This window comes from Cydia splendana, chromosome 7 (assembly GCF_910591565.1).
Source record: "Cydia splendana chromosome 7, ilCydSple1.2, whole genome shotgun sequence".
NCBI classification, from domain to species: Eukaryota; Metazoa; Arthropoda; class Insecta; order Lepidoptera; family Tortricidae; genus Cydia; species Cydia splendana.
The window spans coordinates 8,719,757-8,742,745 of NC_085966.1; the positions used below are offsets into that span (position 1 = coordinate 8,719,757).

The 22,989-nt window shown below is 38.7% G+C and overlaps 1 protein-coding gene across 1 annotated transcript in view; it reads right to left on the reverse strand.

Annotated features, from left to right (window-relative positions):
- Window positions 1-12,475: 12,475 nt before the first annotated feature.
- Window positions 12,476-22,989, reverse strand: part of LOC134792066 (arylsulfatase B-like) — a 29,308-nt gene continuing 18,794 nt past the window's right edge. The window contains exons 3-8 of the mRNA XM_063763195.1: window positions 22,031-22,190; window positions 18,085-18,311; window positions 16,395-16,503; window positions 15,157-15,309; window positions 13,658-14,326; window positions 12,476-12,913 (exon numbers count right to left, since the gene is read on the reverse strand). Of these exons, the coding sequence (XP_063619265.1) occupies window positions 12,558-12,913; window positions 13,658-14,326; window positions 15,157-15,309; window positions 16,395-16,503; window positions 18,085-18,311; window positions 22,031-22,190 (1,674 nt within the window). The 3' untranslated portion in view covers window positions 12,476-12,557. The remainder of the gene's footprint in view (window positions 12,914-13,657; window positions 14,327-15,156; window positions 15,310-16,394; window positions 16,504-18,084; window positions 18,312-22,030; window positions 22,191-22,989) is intronic.

Here is a 22,989-nt window from a genome sequence, read left to right on the forward strand (position 1 = left end):
TTTTCCCACATGTTCCCGAAGGAGACAAACGGGAATACCCCCATTATTGGTGTATTTCCAGTTGTTCTCGCCCCACGTGACCGCCAATACATGAGGCGTATTCCCAGTTTCCACACCTCAAATCAACCAACCAGATAAACCGATAGAAAACATTTTCTTTTTACTATTGGGATATAAAACAGCTAAATAGTTATTTTGTAAGCTAACTATTCGACAATATTATTCGCAAATAATTTATTCGTGGGCTATTTTATTCGCCGAATAAATTATTCGCGAATGAATTGAACACGAATGATCATTCGAAAAAATTATTCGTCATTCGCGAATGATTTGGTAATTCTCATTCGTAATTCGTCATTCAAATGAATTTTGCCCATCTCTGACTGAAACTACCACGAACGGAATATGTTATATTTTCCTTTAACAAAATCGCATTTTGCTCACTGTTAGCAAAGTACCCTTGTTCGAGCTGCTGAGGTGAAAAATAAATTAAATTGGTACAACACATATCAATCACATTGAACATCCATATATACATTACTACAATCTCCGCTACACGCCAAGGACGGGTTAGGCCCGCGTGTATTTAAGGTCCGTTTCGCCGTGTACACGGGTACACGGGTACCCGGATACACGGATCTTAATTACACGTGTGCACGACTACACGTGTAGAACGGGTCAGAAAACCGTGTACGTGTAGTTCGGAAACGGGTACCGAACACGTGTACACGAAACCCGGACACGACCGCGAGCCCTAGCTAAAACTACGATCCTTACAGAAACGAAATGCTACCTACTAGAAAAGTGGGTGGTTTTACCTCCTTTTCTACATAGCGCACCATCTATGTACAATAATCTTTCACCGGCCCCCACAGAATTCGGTTTTTTTTTTCTTGAAAATTATTTTCTACTATTTTATGTCGAACTATACGAGTAAGTAGGTGCAACAAAGTCAATCGCTCTATATTATTTTTGGCAAACCGCGAGTTCTCAGTTCGGGGCGAACTACTAGTAAAATAAATGTACGTTCGAATTGGCCTCCGATACCATCGTGTATCAAATATGGAGATAATGGCCGGTCAGAGCACAGTGTAGTCATATTCGAGTTTCGAGTAGGGGGCTATTCATAAATTACGTCTATTCAAATTAGGGGGGGGGGGGGTCTGGACATCGGATGACGGTAGCATGACGTAGGAGGAAACGGGGTCATTTGAAGCATGATTTTTGGATGATTTTAGGGGGGGGGTCACAAATCGTCAAAAATCGATGACGTAATTTATGGACAGCCCCTAGGTAGCTTAAAACGAGTATGCATAATTCACCTGTTTATTTGCTTTTTTTTATTAGACTTTATGTAAACTATCCAAACATTTATTACAGTCGATTTGTTTAATCATCATCATATATATAAAATTGAATGGCGCCTTACAAATTTCTAAAAAAGTTTTTGACACGTTTCTCAAATACGACGCACGTATGATAAGAAAAAACTGTTCTAATCTATTATCTAAGTATGAGAATATAACTAGAGCATAAAAACTATCGCTTTCGATGCGTATTTAATTTACAATAAGCAAAAGAAATTTTCATAACATGCTTCATTTTACGACTATCGGCTATTTTCGGAAACTCTCGGTTGGTTTCGTTTCGAACTTCAAATAACCAAAATTATGTTTGTTATGTTGGTATGCAGTGATTTCGGCCTTTTTTACTCGAAGTAAAATAAAAAGTGCTGTCAACTTCAACCTTTTACCTTAGTTTATGCCCGTACGAGTGACATGCCATATAATGACTGATAATGACTTATCAATATCAATAGTAATTTGTATTTTGTTATTTTAAATTTCTTTTTGAGTTATGTTATTCAGATTTACTTTCACAGCTTCGGCAAACAAATTCGTCCAGGGACCGGGCTGCCGAGATGGGCCAAAAATACAAAGTTGATAGCAAGTTATAATGTAGGTAGATAAAATTTAAGTGGATGTTCAGATAGATATTTTTGAGCGAAACGACCTGGTGAAAATAAGCAAACGTACAGTCAGCAGTCGGCCAAATATCGTAATATAACTCTGTTGCTATAGAAATAAGGATGTGTTCCGATATACTGGCGGAATACTGAGAGACAAAAGTGGCTAAGCTTACATTGGCTCGGACATTTAGAGAGAATGGGAGAGGATCGCGCCGTGACGAGAGCGTACTTGGGACAACGAAATAGGAGACGCCCAATTGGACGTCATAGGTACCTCTGCCGCTGGAACGACGTAGTTGCTCGAGATCTGCTTATCCTCGGCCATGGGGACTGGCGAGAGCTATCGCAAGACCGAGAAACATGGTGTGTTTTGTTTTGTCTTTTCTCGGAGGCCAGGATTCACATAACCGTAGTAAGTAATGTTAGTATTCAGAAAGGGAAATGGGGAGTACGTACGTTTGTACCAAAAGGCGATTTATGGGCGGTGGTCATCCATATTCGTCTTAAGGCGGAAATTAATCTAATGAACGTTTTTGCAATTAGGCTTATAAAAATAAATAATAATTTTATGTTGAAACGAGTTTTAAATAAATAACTACGTAGATGAAAAAGTATAATTTTGCCTTTTATCAAATCACATAATTTTTTTCAGATATTTTGCGTACTAAGTTATCCAAATAACGGGTACAGATAAGAAATCCCTATCACCGCTATGAACCCTGGCAGGGTTGACACACTCTTTATTTCATTTACGCGAGCGGAGCTGCGGGCCCGTCTAGTTACTAATAAATTCACATTCGAAACGTATTTTCTAAATATCCTAAATACCTAATAGGGTATTTGATAGTATTTTAAATAAATTATTTTACATCATGCATGAAATATTATACCAAAAGATTAATAGAAAAACGTGGACAGCAGCTATTTTTAGACACAATTTCTATTTTTAAACCCGTATAAGACTAGGAGGAGTAGGTAATTTGATTGTGACGTCACATGCTAGTGTTTCATATAAATTCCATAGTAGCGAAAGCGTTTTGACAGTTCGAAAAAAGAAACTGATTTGACTAGTAGTCAAATACCCTATTGTTAATTATATTATTAGAACTATTACTGTTTGTTTATAAGTAAGTCATACAAGTTTTTAACCATAGGCAAATACTGTAAATACGAAACAAATCAATAATAACGAACGAGGTGCACTAAGCGCACATGCACATCGTATTCATATCAAATCAATAACATATTTTAACCGTTTGAATGCTGCTAAATATAAGTGTCGATGTCGTCGTCTGTCTGTAGCCGGAAAGATTACGAGTACCGTTATCTAGAGAGTATCTAAGAGCATGTCGAGATTATTTAACGGCATAATACATATATCCATGACTGTATGTATTATCTTATCTATGTCTGTTGTCTTCTGAATTGTCAGGTAGTTACTACCTACATATAACGTTGGAACGTGATATCCAAAAAGCAGAACTAGACCTGCACAAGCACAATTTTTAGGGTTCCGTACCTCAAAAGGAAAAAACGGGACCCTTATAGGATCACTCGTGCGTCTGTCTGTCTGTCCGACCATTCCCGCCCCCTTTATTTCCGAAACTACTGGATCTAATATTTTGAAAAAAAATACACAAAATAGTTCTTTACCTAAAGATGACAGGAAAACTTATTAGAAATGTTCAGTCAAGCGTGAGTCGGACTTAGTTTTTGATCCGACCCCTACGGGTTTTTTAAAGACATTTCATTCACGTTCCACAAAAAAATATGTTGTTAAAAATTTAGTAACGTACGGAACCCTTGGAACGCGAATCCGACTCGGACAATTTTTAGGATCTCTAAGCGCCACTGGCACCACCCGGGGTTAGCCGGTTAAACCTGCGGGCTTAGCAAGGTTGTACGACAAGGTAGTTATCACGCAATAGGTGTGGATAAAACGGCCGTTATCGTCGGTTTTATCATGCATACTATGGTTGCAGACGATATATGGAGTTATCCACATTTGACAGCGGTAGATGATAGAAGACAATTTGCATAACATGGTCGTTGGATAAGATGTGGATAATTTGACAGATTGTCCCATTTTGACAGTTCAACTTAGTTAATTTTAACTACGTGCTTCTTAGATGACGATAAGCCTTGTCGTGAAAGCAAAAGTAGTGAATAATCATATTTTAAGGTATAAATTACAGGTAAATGTCAGTTTTTCTATGATTATATTGAGAGTTATTAGTTACAATGTTCCGCTGTATATAATATTGTCAATATTTTCTTCGCAGGGAAGTCAAATTTTATTATTCCTACTCGCGGCTGCTGTTGAAGAAAAATATCGTAAACAGCTTTAAGAAACACTTGCAGCCCATTTGATATGACGGACGAAGAGTTTCGGCATATTTACAGAGTGCGTAAGGAGTGTGCAGTGCATTTACTTATGTGCCGAATTTAACGCCGAGCTTCAAAACGGTGATGGGTTACCTACCAAAACATCTCAAAGGTAAAGCTATAAAATTGCAGTGTTTCTTATAAAGTTAATATGTATTCTATGCATAGACCCTATTATATTTGAAATCATTGATTCTATGTAAAACAGACGTCTTAATGACAATGCTACTAAACTCTTCAATACTAGGTACCGGCCTCATTATTATATGTAAAAGTTAGTATGTTAAGATATCTGTTGTACAATCTCTTACTTATGCTACTAACCTACTAACAGAGGTTACTTAAGCTACTATTTACTTCAACATTCATATCCTAACCTCCAGGGGGAAAATCTACTTGACAAAATTAGATTTACAGTACCGGTCAATAACATATCACCTTTGTGTGTTTTTGTATGAACTTGTAGTAGGTTAGTTTGTAGATTTCATATTTTACTAGTCATTTTATATAAATATGCATGTTTTTCCAGAGATGAGACCTAGCTAGATTGATTTTTCGCCCCCGAAAACCCCCATATAGCAAATTTCATCGAAATCGTTGGAGCCGTTTCCGATATCCCCGAAATATATATACATATAAATAAATAAATATACAAGAATTGCTCGTTTAAAGGTATAAGATATTATGAATACTGAAATACTGTGAACTACAATAAGAGACTCAGCATATTACTAAAAAAGCTCTTTAAAAATAATGAAGTTGACCATACATTAAAACAAAAAACCTCTATGAAAAAATCATTACATAGACCAATTTTTCTCATCGCTGGACAAGGAATACTACTAAACTACCTAAAGCTGTGGAAGTCACTCACAAATATAAAAAAAAGTTATACCGTAAAAGCATGGAGGTGATATATTATTGGCCGGTACTGTAATTAGGTACTTATTTGTTTTAGGTTCTAACAGTATACACCACACCAGCAGCACACCTACACCAGCAGCAGCAGCAGCAGCTGCTGGTGTGTAACAGTTACACCTGCTAGCTGATGGCAATTAACTACCAACGTGGGACTAGTCAAGATCATGGCTTGTCCATTGGAGCACTACTGACTGGATTGGCCACACTACTGTAAGCCTGAACCTCGAGCAGTTTGTAGATGCTGTAAACAGAAGGCAAGTTCTTTTGAGCACTGAATTAAGTATTAGACATAAAAAACTGTGACTTTCCACAAGGACTGTCTTAGTAACTTTTCCTTTTTTGAATAAGTATGAGTGCGGCTGTATTATGCATTGAGATATGTACCTACCCATTGTTTGATAGTTATGTATGATAAGTAGTTATCTCTGGGATATATAATCTGGGAATGCAATACTTATTAGGTTTAACTAAGGCACCTAGTTCTAATGTGCTGCCTTGTTTAATGGATATTATTCCTGGCGATTGTTTAGTATATATCTTGAGTGCACTAGACTGCACTCATGTGAAAATACTTACTCCATCGCTGCCACATGAACCTACTTTTACTTATTTCCTTCTTTTTCTTCCAGAAAACTTCTCGTGGATCAAGGGAAAAATTAGAGAAGACACTCCTAAAAAACTTCCTAAGCATGCAAGCATGCACAAAACCGGCTCTTAATAAGCTTAATAAATACATATTTCGCCTATTACTATGTTTTACTATCACACAAATACCTACCTAATTTACCTATATTTCTATACAAGTAGAGACTAGTAAACATTCAAGACGGATAATCTTCACACAGAACACCATTCCCGGGCATGCTTCAATGTAGGTGTCACTTATTCTTATTTTTCATTTTAGCCTTATGCGTACAAAATTTGTGATATTATAGCTTCTAAATGTAAAATCCGACTCATATGCAGTATAGTACAATGAAAGCATAGGTAATAAAAACATTTTAGGCACGTTCTTACTTAAGAGGAAAGGGAGATGGCCGCTTCCGCTTCTCCATACAAACGTAGTCCTCATTTTCCTCTCTGGATATTGACATTATGGAAAATATTTTTACATAATTTAATGTATATTAACCATATAGCTATGCCCCTACGTTCGAATTTTTGATTATTGTAAAAATTAGGAGCGGAAGACAGATTACATACAAATTTTTAAATGCTTCTAACTCTTATCACCATTTCGGACCATTTCGTGGCTATTTACTTGTTCTGTTATGTAATGATATGTGTTGTAATGTTAAGTGTAAATTTTAATTTTCGTTCTTCTTTTTTTCTCGTTTGTCTGTTACCAATTTTTTATGCCACGAATAAACTATTTCTATTTCTAGTATAATAATTAAAAATTCAAAAAAAAGAACAAACGTAGGGGCATGGCTGTAGTTGATGTTGATATGATATACAACAAATTGTATCAAAATATTTAATGTTATTATCCAGAGAGAAAAATGTGGACTACGTTTGTATGAAAAGACGCGTCTAGTGAGTCTGGCGGTGAAAAGGTCAAATAAGAATATTCCTAAATGCTCTATTATGCTAATAAGTCTACTTTAGTGACTAGAACTGCGGTCAGACTCAATACGCCAATAACTAATGTTGAATATTAAAAACTATGTTAAATTCCATTTAGGTAGATACAAGAATGACAATTCTCGTCACTTGTGGTGTTGTCAAGTCTTTTTTGTTTACTAAACTCTATAGATAAGTTAACAATTTCGGCTCTGTGCTAGAGAGAATATTATAAATGGGTAAATAAAACAACTATTGCCAAAAAATTAAACAAAGTTTATTTACACATTAAATGTAGGTGTACAAACAAATCATTGGCTGCCGTACCCGGTGTGAAAGTGCCCATCATGCCAGCAGCTTTATCGCTGGATTACTATGAAGTATGAACAGCTTTTGTACCAGGAACGTCATATGGCGCCCGGGGCAGGCACCAAATTTGCGCCTCCCCCCCCCCCCCTCTCCGAAACGAAATGGGACCAACCCCTAAGTCGCGAAAAAAAATTTGGCTGTTTCATACATTTTGGCTGGTCCAATTTCTATGGGAGGGTAAACTATTTTTTTCGCGATTTCGAGGTTGGTCCCGTAGCAAAAGTTACTCAGTATAATCCCAAAACCTCCCTGGCAACGGGAATGTAGTTATTTTTTAGCCATCCTGTATAGTGTATAGGAAGCCTCAGTAGTCCACATATCGATGAATGTCGTCGATAGACAACATGTCACAGATATGCAGCAGCAGCTATTGAAGCAGGTTCCGTCAACTACGGCTCATATGCGCCTGCCGGACAAAGGGCTAGCGATCCACTTGCATAATAGGTAGTCTATTGGACAGTCCATAATGGTAACTTCGACAGGAGACCCCTAACGTAACACGCGCTAACACTGGACACAACTCTGAAGCACTTGGCCCGCTCGCCTTATAAAACGAAAGCATAGCAACTCCCGCCGAATATCCCTCTGCTTGATAGAAGTTTCTGGCATAGAGTATTCACACTACGGGATGGTGGGCGGTAGGGCGCTACCGTCGTCTTTCAAGGTCGAGTTCGATGCAAAAAGAGTTCCTAAAAGATCGTCTTTCTCTTTTGCGCTGTGGGCCAGATTACCATCCGCATTTCACACTTCACAGTGGTGGTAAATACGACTGACAAAAGTTTCCCTGCTGCCTTTGGCAAGGCGGAGAGGTACCCACGGCCAACATGTCTTGCTAAATGTAATTACCTATGTATAGAGTAGACAATAAGTTAGTACTTAACCTAGAATAACTTAGTACATACTTAACATAGAATTTATATGTAGGTATATGGTTTGTATTCCTAATATTTTTTCTACCATCAACTTATCATGTTTTGGCAATGGAGCATTCCATGCAATTGTCTACCGTTTGTCCCGTAGAAATGCAGATTTTCTGGAGATTTGCAGGTATAAGAGTTTCCTTTTCTATGACAAATGGTCAAACATGCACGGAAAATTAATCACTTGCTTTAAATGGCGAAAAAAAAAAGTCGCAACACAGGAAATAAAATGCGTTTGTACGGGATAGCTCGTGGAATGCTCCAATAAAGTGATTTCATTTCATATCATAAACTGATGAGGGCATTCAGAGTGTAGCCTTGAGGTTGCCAAGCCAAGCAACCAAGTCAGGTGTCACGGTCTTCAGGTCCTCAACAGGCCCAGGAGTGGAGGAGGAGTGGAGTGGGCAGCGTTGGAAGATATGCTAAGTGGTCTGCATTCTGCATTCGCAAAGTGGGAAAGCCGTCTATCTCCATTTGTGTGGCTGAATTGCAGCGGCCATGTCCGGTTCTCAGGCGGCACCAGATTTTCCGAGGAAGGTCAAACCCTTTTGGTTTTTTAGTTGGGTCAGATATACAGCAACTCCGAGCTGCCGAAGCTGACCATTCCGCTATCCACCTATCCGAAATATTAAAGCTGCTCAGGCTCCCAGCTGTAGCACAGGGTCGGCGGGCAGTCGGGCGGCAGAATTCCTCGTGGACAGGCATTGTGGGGTTATTCGTGATATTCTCAGCCTCCCTCTTCAACGCCTTGAGTCGTCGGATGTGAGGAGGGGCAATGTGACTCAATGCCGGCAGCCAGTGGCGGTTGTAGATCGGATAGTGCCTGAGATGCATCGCATGGTCTCGTTGAGCTTAACGTCCAATCTATGGGTATGTGCACTTTCAAGCCTCCAATATGTTATGACTGAAACAGAAACAAATTATATTAGATGAGGTCAGGCGCAGGCTAGTACTTACAGCGGTTCATTGGCAAATTATGTGAAATTAATGTCACTTTTAGAAAGCTCTCGTTTTTAAGCCAGGGGGATTTTTTTGTTACAGTTGTCCAAATTATCGATTGAAAATAAATTGAATTTTGTTCTAGTAATTATTTATCCGTTATTAAAGTTGTATTATGTATCAAGTGTAGTTCTGTACCACTTGCGTCATAAAAACAAACCAACGAACACCTTATTTATCAAAATGTATGTCAGATATTCTATGCTAGGGTAATATACGACACAAACATACCCACACACATACATAGGCTGCTAAAATCATTCCCATAGTCAGGTATAGGTACAATAGACCACTTTACCAAACACAAAAAAAATATTCCAGCTGCCAGCAGTAAAGAAACCAGCTTCTACTCCCAAGCCCTAACAATATAAATAAGTTTTTGGCAAAAATATAATTTTTGGTACAAGCTTTTATCGCTGACTGTACTTTTCTTTCAACAGGCAACTAATACTCCATGAGTCCATTCTAACAACACCAAGCACAATTAGTTTGCGTTGTTTTATCACAGTGTTCCCATGGCCACCTCATGTCTCCGTCATCAGATCAGCTCCATGTCATCATAATATTGCAATTGTCATCCGATTTACATATTGTTACGTATGCAAAATTTCAGCTCAATCGGAAATCGGGAAGTGGGTCAAACTTAGCTGTCAAATGTATATGGCCAGCTTTAGTGCTAACATAACTGTTCCTAGTATTCCTATATTACCTACATGTTATAAGTAAGAATATTGTACGAGTAGGTATTATATTATTTTATAATCTTAGTAGAATAGGTACTAATACAATTTATTTGTATTGAATAAGGCCGGCGCCCCACTGCTTCGCACGCTACATCCACGGCCCACGTTTTAATACAAACCATGGGCAAGCCCACGAAATTTTGTATAGGAACGTGGGTCGTGTACATAGCGTGCGCAGCAGTGGGGCGCCGGCCTAACTCTTGCAGGGAATTTGTAAGTTACTTGTGGGTATGGCTACTTTATTTATTTAATTTATAAACTTTATTGCACAAAAATATAGAATTACGTAAAAATGGCGAACTTAATGCCAAAAGGCATTATCTGTCACCTACTAGTCAACCATAGAAACAAATATGTGACGTTCCACGGCAAAAGGTACCTTATGGCGGCTGGCGCTTACGTCGCATAGCGCCGCAATAATATTGGAGCGGCGTTAATAGTTAATAGCGTAAGCGCCAACCGCCATAAGGTACCTTTACCCGTGGGACGTCACATATAAACACTAAAGGTTGGTGCAAAACCCAATCAAAAAGCAAATGCAGTAGGTATATCTTAGATATACATACTAACATAAACATACATATATGTTATAAAAATAAATGTACTAATATGTATATGGGATGATAGACACTAGACGAGACATTTAGCAGATAACTACCGAGCATGACTACTCAAAAAACAAATTTTCTTGGGGCTTGTCTTACAGGTAGAGGGAGTGCATTCCATAGATAGGTTGCCTGAACGGCAAAACAATCATACATAAAACGGTTATGAAGAGGAAGGACTTAAAGTTTAAGTGAGCGGGACATCCGGAACGGGCATAAAAACTAAATACTTATTAATAATATTTTATCTTTATGTCTTAGATTTATAGCATAAAGTGTGTCTTTTTCTTTTTCAATAAACTTTTATTCTTGCTACAAAACCAGCTTCTAGAATATACAAACAGAGTAAAAAAATATATAAGTTTTTAAAGTGAGGTCTACGGGTTTCAAAGATTTTAATATTTGTTAGAACCCTTAAGTATGCACTTTTTATGCAGTGTGAATAAATGTATGCATAGGTAGTGTTGTAGTGTAACTTTTACACATCATTGTTGTCAAATCAACTTCCTGCAATTATAGTAGTGATAGAACAGGTTTTTAACAAACTTTTGTCACTTAGTAGAACATAATAGATAGAATGAGAAGAAATAGATATTAAGTGTCAATAATATTAAAAGGCACCAGAAACTTTTCATGATTTTAGTTTAAGAAAGGTGTACTTACATCTTCAATCCTTTCTTCTAGATCTTAGAACTTGTGTGCACTGTGCAGCATTGCATTTTGTATCTCTGGGTTCCGAGAAGCTCATGAATCTCCCTGTAGGTGTAGGCGAACAGGGGATGCTGAGTTATATATTTGGCTAGCATTTTCTTGTGCGCCGAAGCATCGACTGAAATTAAACATATTCATGACAAAACCAGTTAATGGTCAAACGAACTATAACTTTTTCTATAAATAAATTAGAGAAACTTACATTTTGGGTGGCATTTCCTTTAGTTTACACAGCAAATCAGTATTTTTCTTCGACTTGGTTTGTATTTTCACTAAATTCACTGAATCATGCGCGTACGCGATGCTTGTCAATGTCAAGTGAATTGTCAGTTGAGAAAACACGATTATCCGTGCATGTTATAATGTAAGTCAATTTGTATAAAGCTGTCACTCATTTAAACATTTTTCAATTTGGAAGTGTAGTAATAAAACTAACTATTCGTTTTCAAACATCGTCCGACACTCGTCCGACATTTTAATAAAGCCAGGCATTAAATGGATTTTTCATAAACTCTAGGCATCGACAATCGTGGTCACTTACGAATGATAGTGGATAACTATATACGATATCGACGTGGTATTCTTATCGTAGCCCGTAACCATGTTCAGCAAAACGATAAAAACACGACTATCGTTAAAAGACGACAGTAGATTCCACGCGCAATATGATATAACCTTGCTAAGCCCGCTGGGGAGCAATTTTTGAATTTCGATCACTCGATTTCGTCACTCGAAAATCGGTGAAAAACGGCAAAATGCAAATTTTTGAAATACGAACGATATAAATTTGGAATCGAGTAGCTTGAGTGGATTGACTACTCGTTTTCAATTCTATTAGTAGAATTTAAATGCCTAGTAGTGGAGATATAATTGATCAAAATACACGAAATCGAGCGGTCGAAATTAAAAAATCGGCCCCCTGGAGTTACCATGGTTACCAGTACAATTTGACAGTGGGTTAACGGTTTAACCGCTTAACCCCGGGTTAGTTAAGTGGATTGTGCAAGTGGCCCTAAGAATATTAATAAAAATCATAATATTAATACATGTATTTTTTTTCTTACCTATATCACACATTATATTTATTTAAAAAAACAATCAATTAACCCCCTTATTCATAAACGTTTACTAAAGTTGACAAGCCGATAATAATCGTTTGTCCCTTTCCATCATTCCAATACGTCGGAAAGGGACAAACGATTATTATCGGCTTGTCAACTTTAGTAAACGTTTATGAATAAGGGGGTAAGTCTTTATCGATTTGTATACCTACAATATGGAGGCGCTTACTGTAACAACCACTCTATTTATAAATAAAATCACAACACTAAATAAAACATAACATAATAAAGAAACATACAATAATAAATAATTACAGAATCGTTCTTAAAATGCACAAAAAGTTTCTAATGCCCACTGTGCCGTTACAGTTGACCATTATGGCCACGGTGGTATTCGTACTGTCAGCGTTTGGTTCAGTCTTTGTTATATTTATTTCTCCTCTTAACCTGGCCGTGACGTTGGTAGCCTGGTCGACCCAGGGCATCCAGAAGTAGTTGAAGTTGGCCGGGTCAGCTTGCGGTTGGAGGATGACAGGACCTCGTCGCATCTGTGTGGCCCATAAAGCCCGCAGTCTGCTAGTCAACAGAGCCGCTATGTTACTAGCTTGTGTCCACAAATTGTGACTCTCCGTTGGATCCCGCACGATATTGAAAAGGCAACCTTGAGCTGAAAACGAAAAACTAAAAAGTTTCGAAGCTATTGTGTGGTCGTTACCATAGTGTAGACATTTTGAGTCATGTGACTCGCGAGAAAGTTAAGTACTGTTGTGTTGTGTCACAGTAGTTGCGACAGTTTGCCGAACTAATTTCGGAACATGCTATAGGCGCAAACGCAACCGTCCTTGCTAAGTGATATTTTGTCAATTTTAAGTCACGAGAGATGTTTAGACATGATTACTTGGCGACGATTACCTACAATGATGGCTATTGCATAGGTGCTTTATTGCAACTTTTGTTCAGTGATGTGGCAAAATAAAACGCATTACAATGTTTTTCTACATGCATTATGTAGGTACCGTAAAACGACTCAATAAGTAATGAGTATTGGTATAGTCCAATATCAATACAACAACTACGTGAAAATATGACCTAAATGAAAAATCTTGCTTCAGGACTGCGTAATTTAAAAAGTTACGCCTAAACAAAGATAAATATTCAAGTTAATTTTAGACCATGATTGGGAGATTTTGGACTATAATTGGGTGATTTTACGGTACCTACCTACAGTGATTTATTTTGTCATTAAGCTGCGTATTTTCAGATTGTAATGGTCGGTTATGTACAAAGTGCGTAGTGTAGCAATGACACAGCATTTTCATGCAACTAATGTACCTAACCTTAGCTTGGTTGATTTGTAATGCAACAGTATTTGGAATGACACGAAAACAATATTAATGGGCATTCAACTTACTTGGTGTAGGTTCACAAGGTTGCGGATCCCGAACTCTATCCAGCTGTACAACGGCCGTGGCCCTCCTCATCGCGTGCACCTCATCCGCGTCCAAATACATGCCCAAAGTCTCGAGGGCTCTCGCTGTGTCGCAAGTTCTTAATATAGGGAAGTATTCCGGCGGTTGCCGTTTGTTCACCATAAATGGTGCCCCGTAATAACCATTGCTTACGCCTGTGACGTTACCAACTACAATTTTATAGTCTCCTGCTCTATATGCCGCATAAACATTGTTTGCACTGTCTTCAACAGTTATCAGCAGTTCTCTGCGATTTGATTCGCCGTCCTGTATTATGGAGTCCCATTGGTTTACGCCGTCAATATCTTTATTAACTGCTCCGCCTGCTGCTGCTACCAGAGTAGGCATCCAGTCGGTGATATGCATCAGGCCAGTCCAGACTCTAGGTCTGAATGAAGAGTGCCATATGAAAGCCGGGACCCGGACCCCGCCTTCCCATGGTGTATATTTTTTGCCTCTGAACGGCAAATTGATGCCCCAATTGTTGTACATTCCATTCGTAGGCGCGCCGTTGTCTGACGCGAATACTATTATAGTGTCGTCGAGAATCTTTCTGTCAGCTAAAGCCTTGACGACCAGTCCAATACTGCTATCCAAATGTGTCACCACCTCTGAAATAACAAGAATAATTATGAATTATAAAAATGTCTGACACAGTCAATTTTATTATAAATGTGCTGCGAATTCAACAGGTGTGAATTGGTGTGTTGAAATTGGTTTAAATTTATTAAAGAGCGTTTTTAACGGTCAGGTGACGCGCCTAATTTTTTTTTTTTTCATATTTCGCTTATTCACAAAATCATTGTGTATTTTAAATTGTGTTTTGCTCGATTTCTTCGTGTTTACAAACAAAAAAACAAACCTTTATTATTTACTAGCTTTTGCCCGCAACTTCGTCTGCATGGAATTAGTGACAGCAGCTAAAGTAGGTATAGCGCCTGGATAATGCTAATAGCAATCATTCAATTCGCGCATTGCTTACTTCAATTATTAGGCAATTCATAAACTCTTTCAATTCCACTCTCTTCAGGGATGATTTCCGACATAAAAACGATCCTATGTCATTCCCCGGGACTCAAACTATCTATATATCAAATTTCAACTAAATCGGTTCATCGGTTTAAGCGTGAAGAGGTAACAGATAGACAGATAGACACACTTTCGCCTTTATAATATTAATATATATATATGGATTATGCGAGCAAAGTCATTATGTTATAATTTTGACACAACTAAGACTCCAGGACTACGTAAACATTGTTTGAAATTAACCTGTTTACAACTGTCAGTCCAGCTAAGCTATCTGAGCATTCTATAATTTTTACACCGAGAAATACATTTAAGAGTTGGCTGCTATGGTATGCCGGTATGCCGGGGTTGTAGTATCGACCTACGATAGATTGTAATTTTAAATCTTGATAAGATTCTAATTCAAACCAACCTGCATACAGGCGTCTGTCTGGGTTCGCGATATGTGCATTCTTCACGGAAGAATACAGCGGTGGCTGCAACGACGAGCCCGGGTTGCCTGCGTGCGGTGCGTTGTGCGCGATGTGCAAGAACAGCGGCTGGGAGATGTTGTGCCCGTTGATCACTGGAAAAAGTAAATGTTTCTTATATTTCCCAGCAGGGCAAAGCAATCGCGTATCTCGGCCACGACATTGAGCGTTTTGCGACGGCGGCAGCGATAGCCATAATAGGTTGGAGCGAGACACAGTGATCGGACCTTTTGTACCCACCTATGGTTGTCGCTGCCGCCGTCGCAAGTCGCTCAATGTCGTGGCTCGTGGCCGAGCCGTCAGACATGATTTTCTAAACGATTTGATTGTGCCTAAAAGATTTTCAACGCAGCGATACAGGAATATAAAATATTTCTTTGCAGTTAGATTTATCTCAGGTTGCTTATTTGAATAAAATATTTCTTAGTTGTAACCTCATTTCCAAAGGACGTAGCAATTATAGTTTGACACCCTAAACCAGTCATACTCTAAGTGTGTTCCGCGGAACCCTAGGGTTCCGCAAGAATTTAGAACACTATGCTTTAGAATTTAAAACACACTTCTAAAAACTATTGTTTTATTGTAGGGTTCCATCAAGTATTTCGCTTTAAAAAAGATTGAGAACCGCTGCCCTAAACAACTGCTCTGGTGGTTCCGTATATATGATTCGAATTGATAGTTACTTATATACAAAATATTCAGTAACTACTTTATAATAAAAAGTATGTTATGTATGATATGCATGTATTTAAGATACTTATAGTTTTGTTGATCCTATTTAAATAAATATAATGCATGTAAATCTAAATACATGACGTCTGCCTTTTTAATACTTATTTATACAAATATAGCGCAAACTAGTACCTATAATCTAAAATAGAGCCAATGATAGTTATTTATTTTAAAACACCTAATTGACTTTGATATATTTATGCTATGCTATATATGATATGCACGTAATTAGGTATTATAATGCGATATCAAATAGTAGAAATTAAATAAAATGGACCTAAAAATTTCCATACTAAATTGTGGCCATATTTAAGCATTTTACGTCAAAAATGTGACAGTTACGTAGAAAATGGCGGTGGCGCCCTCATTTAATTCCTTCTATTTTATGTCGCACTGTAACTAATTAATAATGATATTATTAAAAAAGTTTGAACAATATTTTGCTTACCCCGCAAAGCTCGGTCTGTAAGTGCATCAACTATGTATCGTGTTTCAGTATCTTGCGGTATATCGTTGTCAAACAAATCCACCCCAAACATCTGTCTCCCATTTGGCCACTGAAAACAATGCAAAAGAGATATGAAGATTGGATTTTTTCATTGAAAGCATATTTAGGGCTCCGTACCCAAATGGTAAAACCCATATGTCTGTCTGTCACCAGGCTGTATCTCATAAAGGTCTCTGCCCACTACACCGTATCATACCATGACCGTGCTGTGAACGTATCAGGCACGGAATGTAACGCGATACGGACTACTATGCCCACTACACCGTGTCCACATTGTTTCATATCCGTACATAACGGGTTTAGTGCCCGTAGTAACCACACATCATCCCCATAGCACCCGCCTATAATCCCCGTAGCATCCGCGTTTCATCCCCTTAATACCCGCGTTTTATTCGCGAGAGCAAGACTCGCCAGAAAGAGCGAGCGAATAGTTATCAGACTGGTAAGAGCGAGCAAGAAATATAGCAACGCGTTTATAACGGGCTTAGAACGGTCACCATACGTGGTTATAACCCGTATGCCCACCGTTTCGCCGCCGGCACGCACCGTTCTGGCAACGTTGCGTGCCATGCACGGAGCGTTTCGGCACCGGCCAAATATCCTCGCCGACTATTTTTGACGGTCCGTGCATGGCACGCGACGGGTATGGTCGGTGACGGAACGGGCTAGTGGGCATAGTCTCATACTTTTTAATACAAAGAATATTTTTTTGCCTGTAGTGGGCAGAGACCTTAAACCGTGATAGACAGTTGAAATTTTCACAGATGATGTATTTCTATTGCCGCTATAACAACAAATACTAAAAACAGAATAAAATAAATAATATATTTAAGTGAGGCTCCCATACAACAAACGTGATTTTTTTGCTGTTTTTACGTGCCTTCGTACGCAAGTCCGATTCGTACTTGGCAGGTTTTTTTTCTCAAACAAATCATGGGCATGTACTCAAAGTTTTGATATATTTTCAACCATTAGGAGTGTTGTATGCCAACTAAAGGACTACCGCTCATCTCGGGCTCTTATAAAAGAAGTTGTGCGGTGATTTTATAGTAAAAGGTAGCTGAATTTTAGAATTAAAACTACTTTATTACATTTTTCTTTTTTTACTAGTAATTACTTCTTACCGACCGCCTTAGTTAAACGGTAGAATTAAAAGTAAAATATTAAAAGTGCATGGTCCATGTTGTGAAATAAATTACTTAGGGTATTAATAAAATCGTATTTTATTCTCAGAGGGACTCTTCTGTCTCCGAAACTTATAGACACTTTGAGCCTTACACTTTTGAATACATTAAGTACCTTGTTTCCGATACTTTGTCCTGTGTTGCCAAAGTTTTAACTTCTAATACTCCCGAGTCCTTGTCGGGATAAGGAATACAAATCAGATTAAATCTATTTACAGCCCACAGGAGAGAACACGAATAAGTAAAAGTTGTTGTTTATATCCGTACACGGCGGGAAGAAGTTGATAACCTGAGATATTCTGGTGAAGAAATTTGAACTTAAAATAAAATTACACAAGGTTCCAATTTCTTCAATTTTTTCCCGCCAGTTATCACCTTCTTTCCGCCGCGCCGTGTACGGATATTTAGGTGCGTTTCGTTATTTGAATGTCTTATCAACATCTCACCTCATCGATTTTATTATAGGTATAGTAATCAATGGCGCCTCCTCTCAAGCCGTAGTGCGAGTCGTAGCCCCTGTTCGTCGGCAGGTACTCTTCTCTGGACATGCCGACGTGCCATTTGCCCACGAGGTGGGTGGCGTACCCCAGCTCCTTCATGTAGGAGGGCAGCAGTTGCTCCGTGAGTGGAATGCCACGGTCTTCTGAGTTGAATAAAGGAGCTCCGTGCATTCCTGAAATCAAGAAACATTAGTTACGAAAAGAAAAACCTATACTTAACACTATATATTTTTATTGTTTTCTTTAAGCTGTATCTTTTACTGAGCTGAGCCAATAAAAAGTTTTATACATACATAGATATCTATCTAATTACATATCCATTTTTTGTGTTAATAATTAAGGTTGTTAAAAATTTAAAAGAGTTGGTATGTCAACCATATAATATGTTGATGTGTTACAGTTCCATTCCTGTACATATGTTACTGACCAATAACTAACACTACTCACTGTTCAGTCGTGTCACTATCTCGGGTATTAAAGTACCTAATTAAAATGGATGCGTCATATTATTACTTACCTATATTTCCCTGCAAAGGCTATTCTCAGAAAATAATAATTACTGCGGTTGCTATAGTACGTTTTCTATTGGGCATGCTTGTATGGAGAGGTATACATTTTAGGGTACAGCAATGCCATTTGGTAGGGGTATTATACATGTCCATCTGAGCCCAAAACGCCCGGTAGCCAAATTGAACTCCGTGCTTGGGGGGTGGGAGGGGGGGCTCAAAGTACAACGCTACCGGCGCTCAGAAAATTTTTTCTGGCGGATTAGTTTGGACATTTTAGTCAAGTTTGGTGTCGTTTTCAGGTAACTAGATGATGCCCGATTCATTCCCCATACCCGTTTTTTAGGGTTCCGTAGCAAAATATGACGCAATCTTTAAAATAATAAACTTTTAATAGTGACACAAAGCAAACAAACCCGTATAGTTTTATATTTTAGTATCAAACTTGGTTTATAAAAAATACTGTACGAAAGCCCATTTAATGCAGATTTTAAAAACATTAACATTAAATATACATTTGACTATTTTCCTTGTGAAATAAAATTATTATTGCACGTACCTACTCGATTTTTGCGGGAGGCGCGCGGGCGTCGCCCGGTGGGGTAAAGGACCTTCGCCATTCGCGTTCATTTGATTTCGAGGATCAAACAAAGAAGAGCTATACCATCTTTTGTCGTTACATTGTTACTCAAACATGGACTTACCAATGGGTAGAGAGTTCATCATAACTGATGGCGACAAAGCTCTGAGTAAAACCACTCTGACTGAAAATGTGGCACCGTGCAATCACGAATAAGCCGACACACGGATAATGCTTCATCTTGCTGATATTGTTGTTTTCTGTCCTAGGGCACCCCGGAGGTGCATAGGGCCTCCACAAGATCCTTTCACGCCCTCCTGTCTTGAGCAACCGTCTTGGCCTCGTTCCAGCTCAGTCCTACGGCTGTCAGTTCGTTCTCTACGCTGCGCCTCCAGGTGTGCACAGGGCGTTTGCGGGCTCACTTCCCGCCCTGAGGCCGCCACTCGAACGCGATACTGGCGTTGTTCGTATCTCCTCTTCGCAGGGTATGACCGATCCATCTCCACTTCCGCAGCGCTACTTCTTCGGCGATCGGAGGTTGTCGACTCCACAAATCCCCATTTCTTAAGTCTTCGGCCAGAATATGCGGAGGATCGACCGTAGGGACTTATTGACAAACACTTGTAGCTTGTGTGTCAGCCCCTTTATCACTCTCCACGTCTCACAGCCGAAGAGCAGCACGGACTTGACGATGGATTCGAAGAGGGAGACTTTTACGCGGCGAGTGAGAATGTTTGAGTCCCAGACAGGCTTGAGTTGAGCAAATGCAGCTTTAGCCTTCTTAATTCTGCTCTCGACGTAAATGTAAATAAAACTTTCACAAACGTTCTATTATTGTCTTTATTTTTAACAATCTTACCTGACTTTATTTATATATTGAAGATGATTAAAAATCACACATTGAAGATGATTAATATTATAAAGCGAAAGTTTGTGAGTGTGTGTATTTGTTACTTCTTCACGCTTAAGTGGCATGACCAATTTTGATAATATTAGGTATGAAAGTAGCTGACAGCCTGAATTAACACATAGACTACTTCTTTACCGCGAGTAACACCGCAGGGCGTAGCTAGAATAATATTAAGTGGATTTTCTATGGTCTTTTTGCCATCCCCTACGCTGAGCTGGCGAACGTCGCAGTACTTTCAATATTTTATTTTACATTTAAAATAGTCAAATTTATATTTACTGTTAATGTTTTTATAATCTGTATTAAATGGGCTTTTTGGCAGTATTTTTTATAAATCAAGTTTCATACAAAAATATGAAATAATGAGGGTTTGATTGCATTTCGTTACTACTAAAAGTTTATTATTTTAAGGATTGCGTCATATTTTGCTACGGAACCATAAAAAACTGGTATGAGAAATGAATCGCGCATCATCCAGTTACCTGAAAACGACACCAAACTTGACTGAAAGGTCCAAACTAATCCACCAGATTTTTTTTTCTGAGCGCCGGGAGCTTTGTACTTTGCCCCCCCTCCCCCCCTCTCTGACACGGTGTTCAATCTGGCTACCGAGCGTTTTGGGCTTAGTTGGACATGTATAACATTCGTACCAAATGGCATTGCTGTACCCCAAAATGTCATACTACTTCCCAATAGAAAACGTACAAAAAGAGTTGATATGTCAACTATATAATATGTTGATGTGTTACAGTTCCATTCCTGTACATATGTTACTGACCAATAACTAACACAACTCACTGTTCAGTCGTGTCACTATCTCGGGTATTAAAGTACCTAATTAAAATGGATGCGTCATATTATTACCTATATTTCCCTGCAAAGGCTATTCTCAGAAAATAATAATTACTGCGGTTGCTATGATTACATGCAAGTAAGGTGGTGGTACTGGTGTACGCGGTCAAAGTAGATGTCATCTTGAAACTTAAGTCATTGCCAATAGAGGTGACAGCAGGGTGTCATCTATTGGGCGTTAGCACGTCGAGCACTAGTACCACCGCCATAAATGATTTTAATTTTTTTAACGGGGCTTGCTATGATGATGCTACAGAATTATGCCCTAATACAGCCATTCTCTAAGTGTCTTCCGCGGAACCCTAGGGTTCCGCGACACCCCTGCAGGGGTTCCGCAAGAATTTAGAACACTATGCTTTAGTCGCCTCGAAAAAATTTTCTATGCAAAAAAGACACTTCTAAAAACTATTGTTTTATTGTAGGGTTCCATCAAGTATTTCGCTTTCCAAAAGGGTTCCGCCAAAAAAAAGATTGAGAACCGCTGCCCTAATACAAGTAGGTAACTATAATCCCAACAAAAACATAAATGTGAAATGAGAGCCAAGTTCAATATTAAGGATAGGTATGTGTCGTTGTTGACTCGCCGACAAAAGAATTGAGATCTATATGGGTGCCAAGTTCTGTGTTGTGTAGTAAATCCTGAAATTATAAAGGATTTGACTTGGCTAGTTTTTACCAACTAATAAAATTTTAGAAAAGTAGCCTATACGTAAACTACTGTAGGTTATGTAGGTTTCAAGTTGTGAAGGAGTCAAAAGTAGCTCGAAATGGTTCGTGTAATATTACACACGGTTGCTGCGTCGCCAGTTCCTTTTTCTTTGAACTTGGCTGGACACGCTACCGCGTGTCTAGATACCAAGAACTCAATGCTAAAAAGTTTTCTAAACGTAACTTTGCAGGACAATTTTATAGAAAGTAGCTGAACGATGTTCCACTTACAAAAGAATAATTCTACAGAAAAAGATGAAAAACGAGTCGTCATTCAAGGCCTATATTTTGCGCCTTTATATAATTAATTAGACGGCATGAATAAAAAGTCCTTACCAAGTCTCATAGGATATTTTCCCGTGAGCAGGGCGGTGCGGGCCGGCGTGCAGATTGGCTCGCTGTAGTACTGCTGTAGTATGACGCCCTGGTACGCCAGGTTGTCGATATTCGGTGTCAGGATCTGATTCGAGCCGTGAAAGGACACGTCGTTCCAGCCCTGTAATTATTACATAAACACGTTACAGTAAACTAAACTTGTACTAGCTAGAAATAAATAGGTTTGACAAAAATTTCATTTTCGATACCTCCAAGCTTTTATATCCTACTGTACTGTTCTTTACAATGAGTCTAAATTGCGGAGGTATTAGTTACATCGTTTTTTTAGTGTTCCTATGGCCACTTTACATGCACACTTATCATGAGACTAGACCGATAGTACCATAGCATTGCTTGTTACCGAAGTTATATTATGTTTGCAAAATTTTAAGTCAGTGGAACATCGGGAACTGGTTTACAATTTTTGAAAAGTTTGATACAGTTTTAATGTTAAAGCCTGGTTAAAGTAGAGAGAGGGTGACCGCTGAAATCTTCGACGATAAAATGCCAATAAAAATAAAATGCCTCGTGTATAGCACCATCATAAGGCCGGTCCTCACTTATGGCAGCGAAATATGGCCAATGACCCCGCGACATGTCCAAGCCATCAATGATCCATGTGCAAAAGAAGGCCGCCAAGAGGCCGCCCGAATACGTAGGCATCAAAGCTCTTAGCTTTGCTTTGCCAGGCCCAAATGGGCAAACCAAGGAAGCGGTGGCGCAATGTCATCGCCAAAGATTTGAACGCCTGTTGGTTATAGCTGAAGACGATGCCCGGGATAGATCGAAGTGGAAAAGAAAAAGCAAGAAAGCGGACCACATCATAGTACTGGACAAACAGTAGAAGGATGATGATGATACAGTTTTAATGTAATTGTTGTTACTATAAAACATCCTGATGTTTTTTTGTAGCAACATCC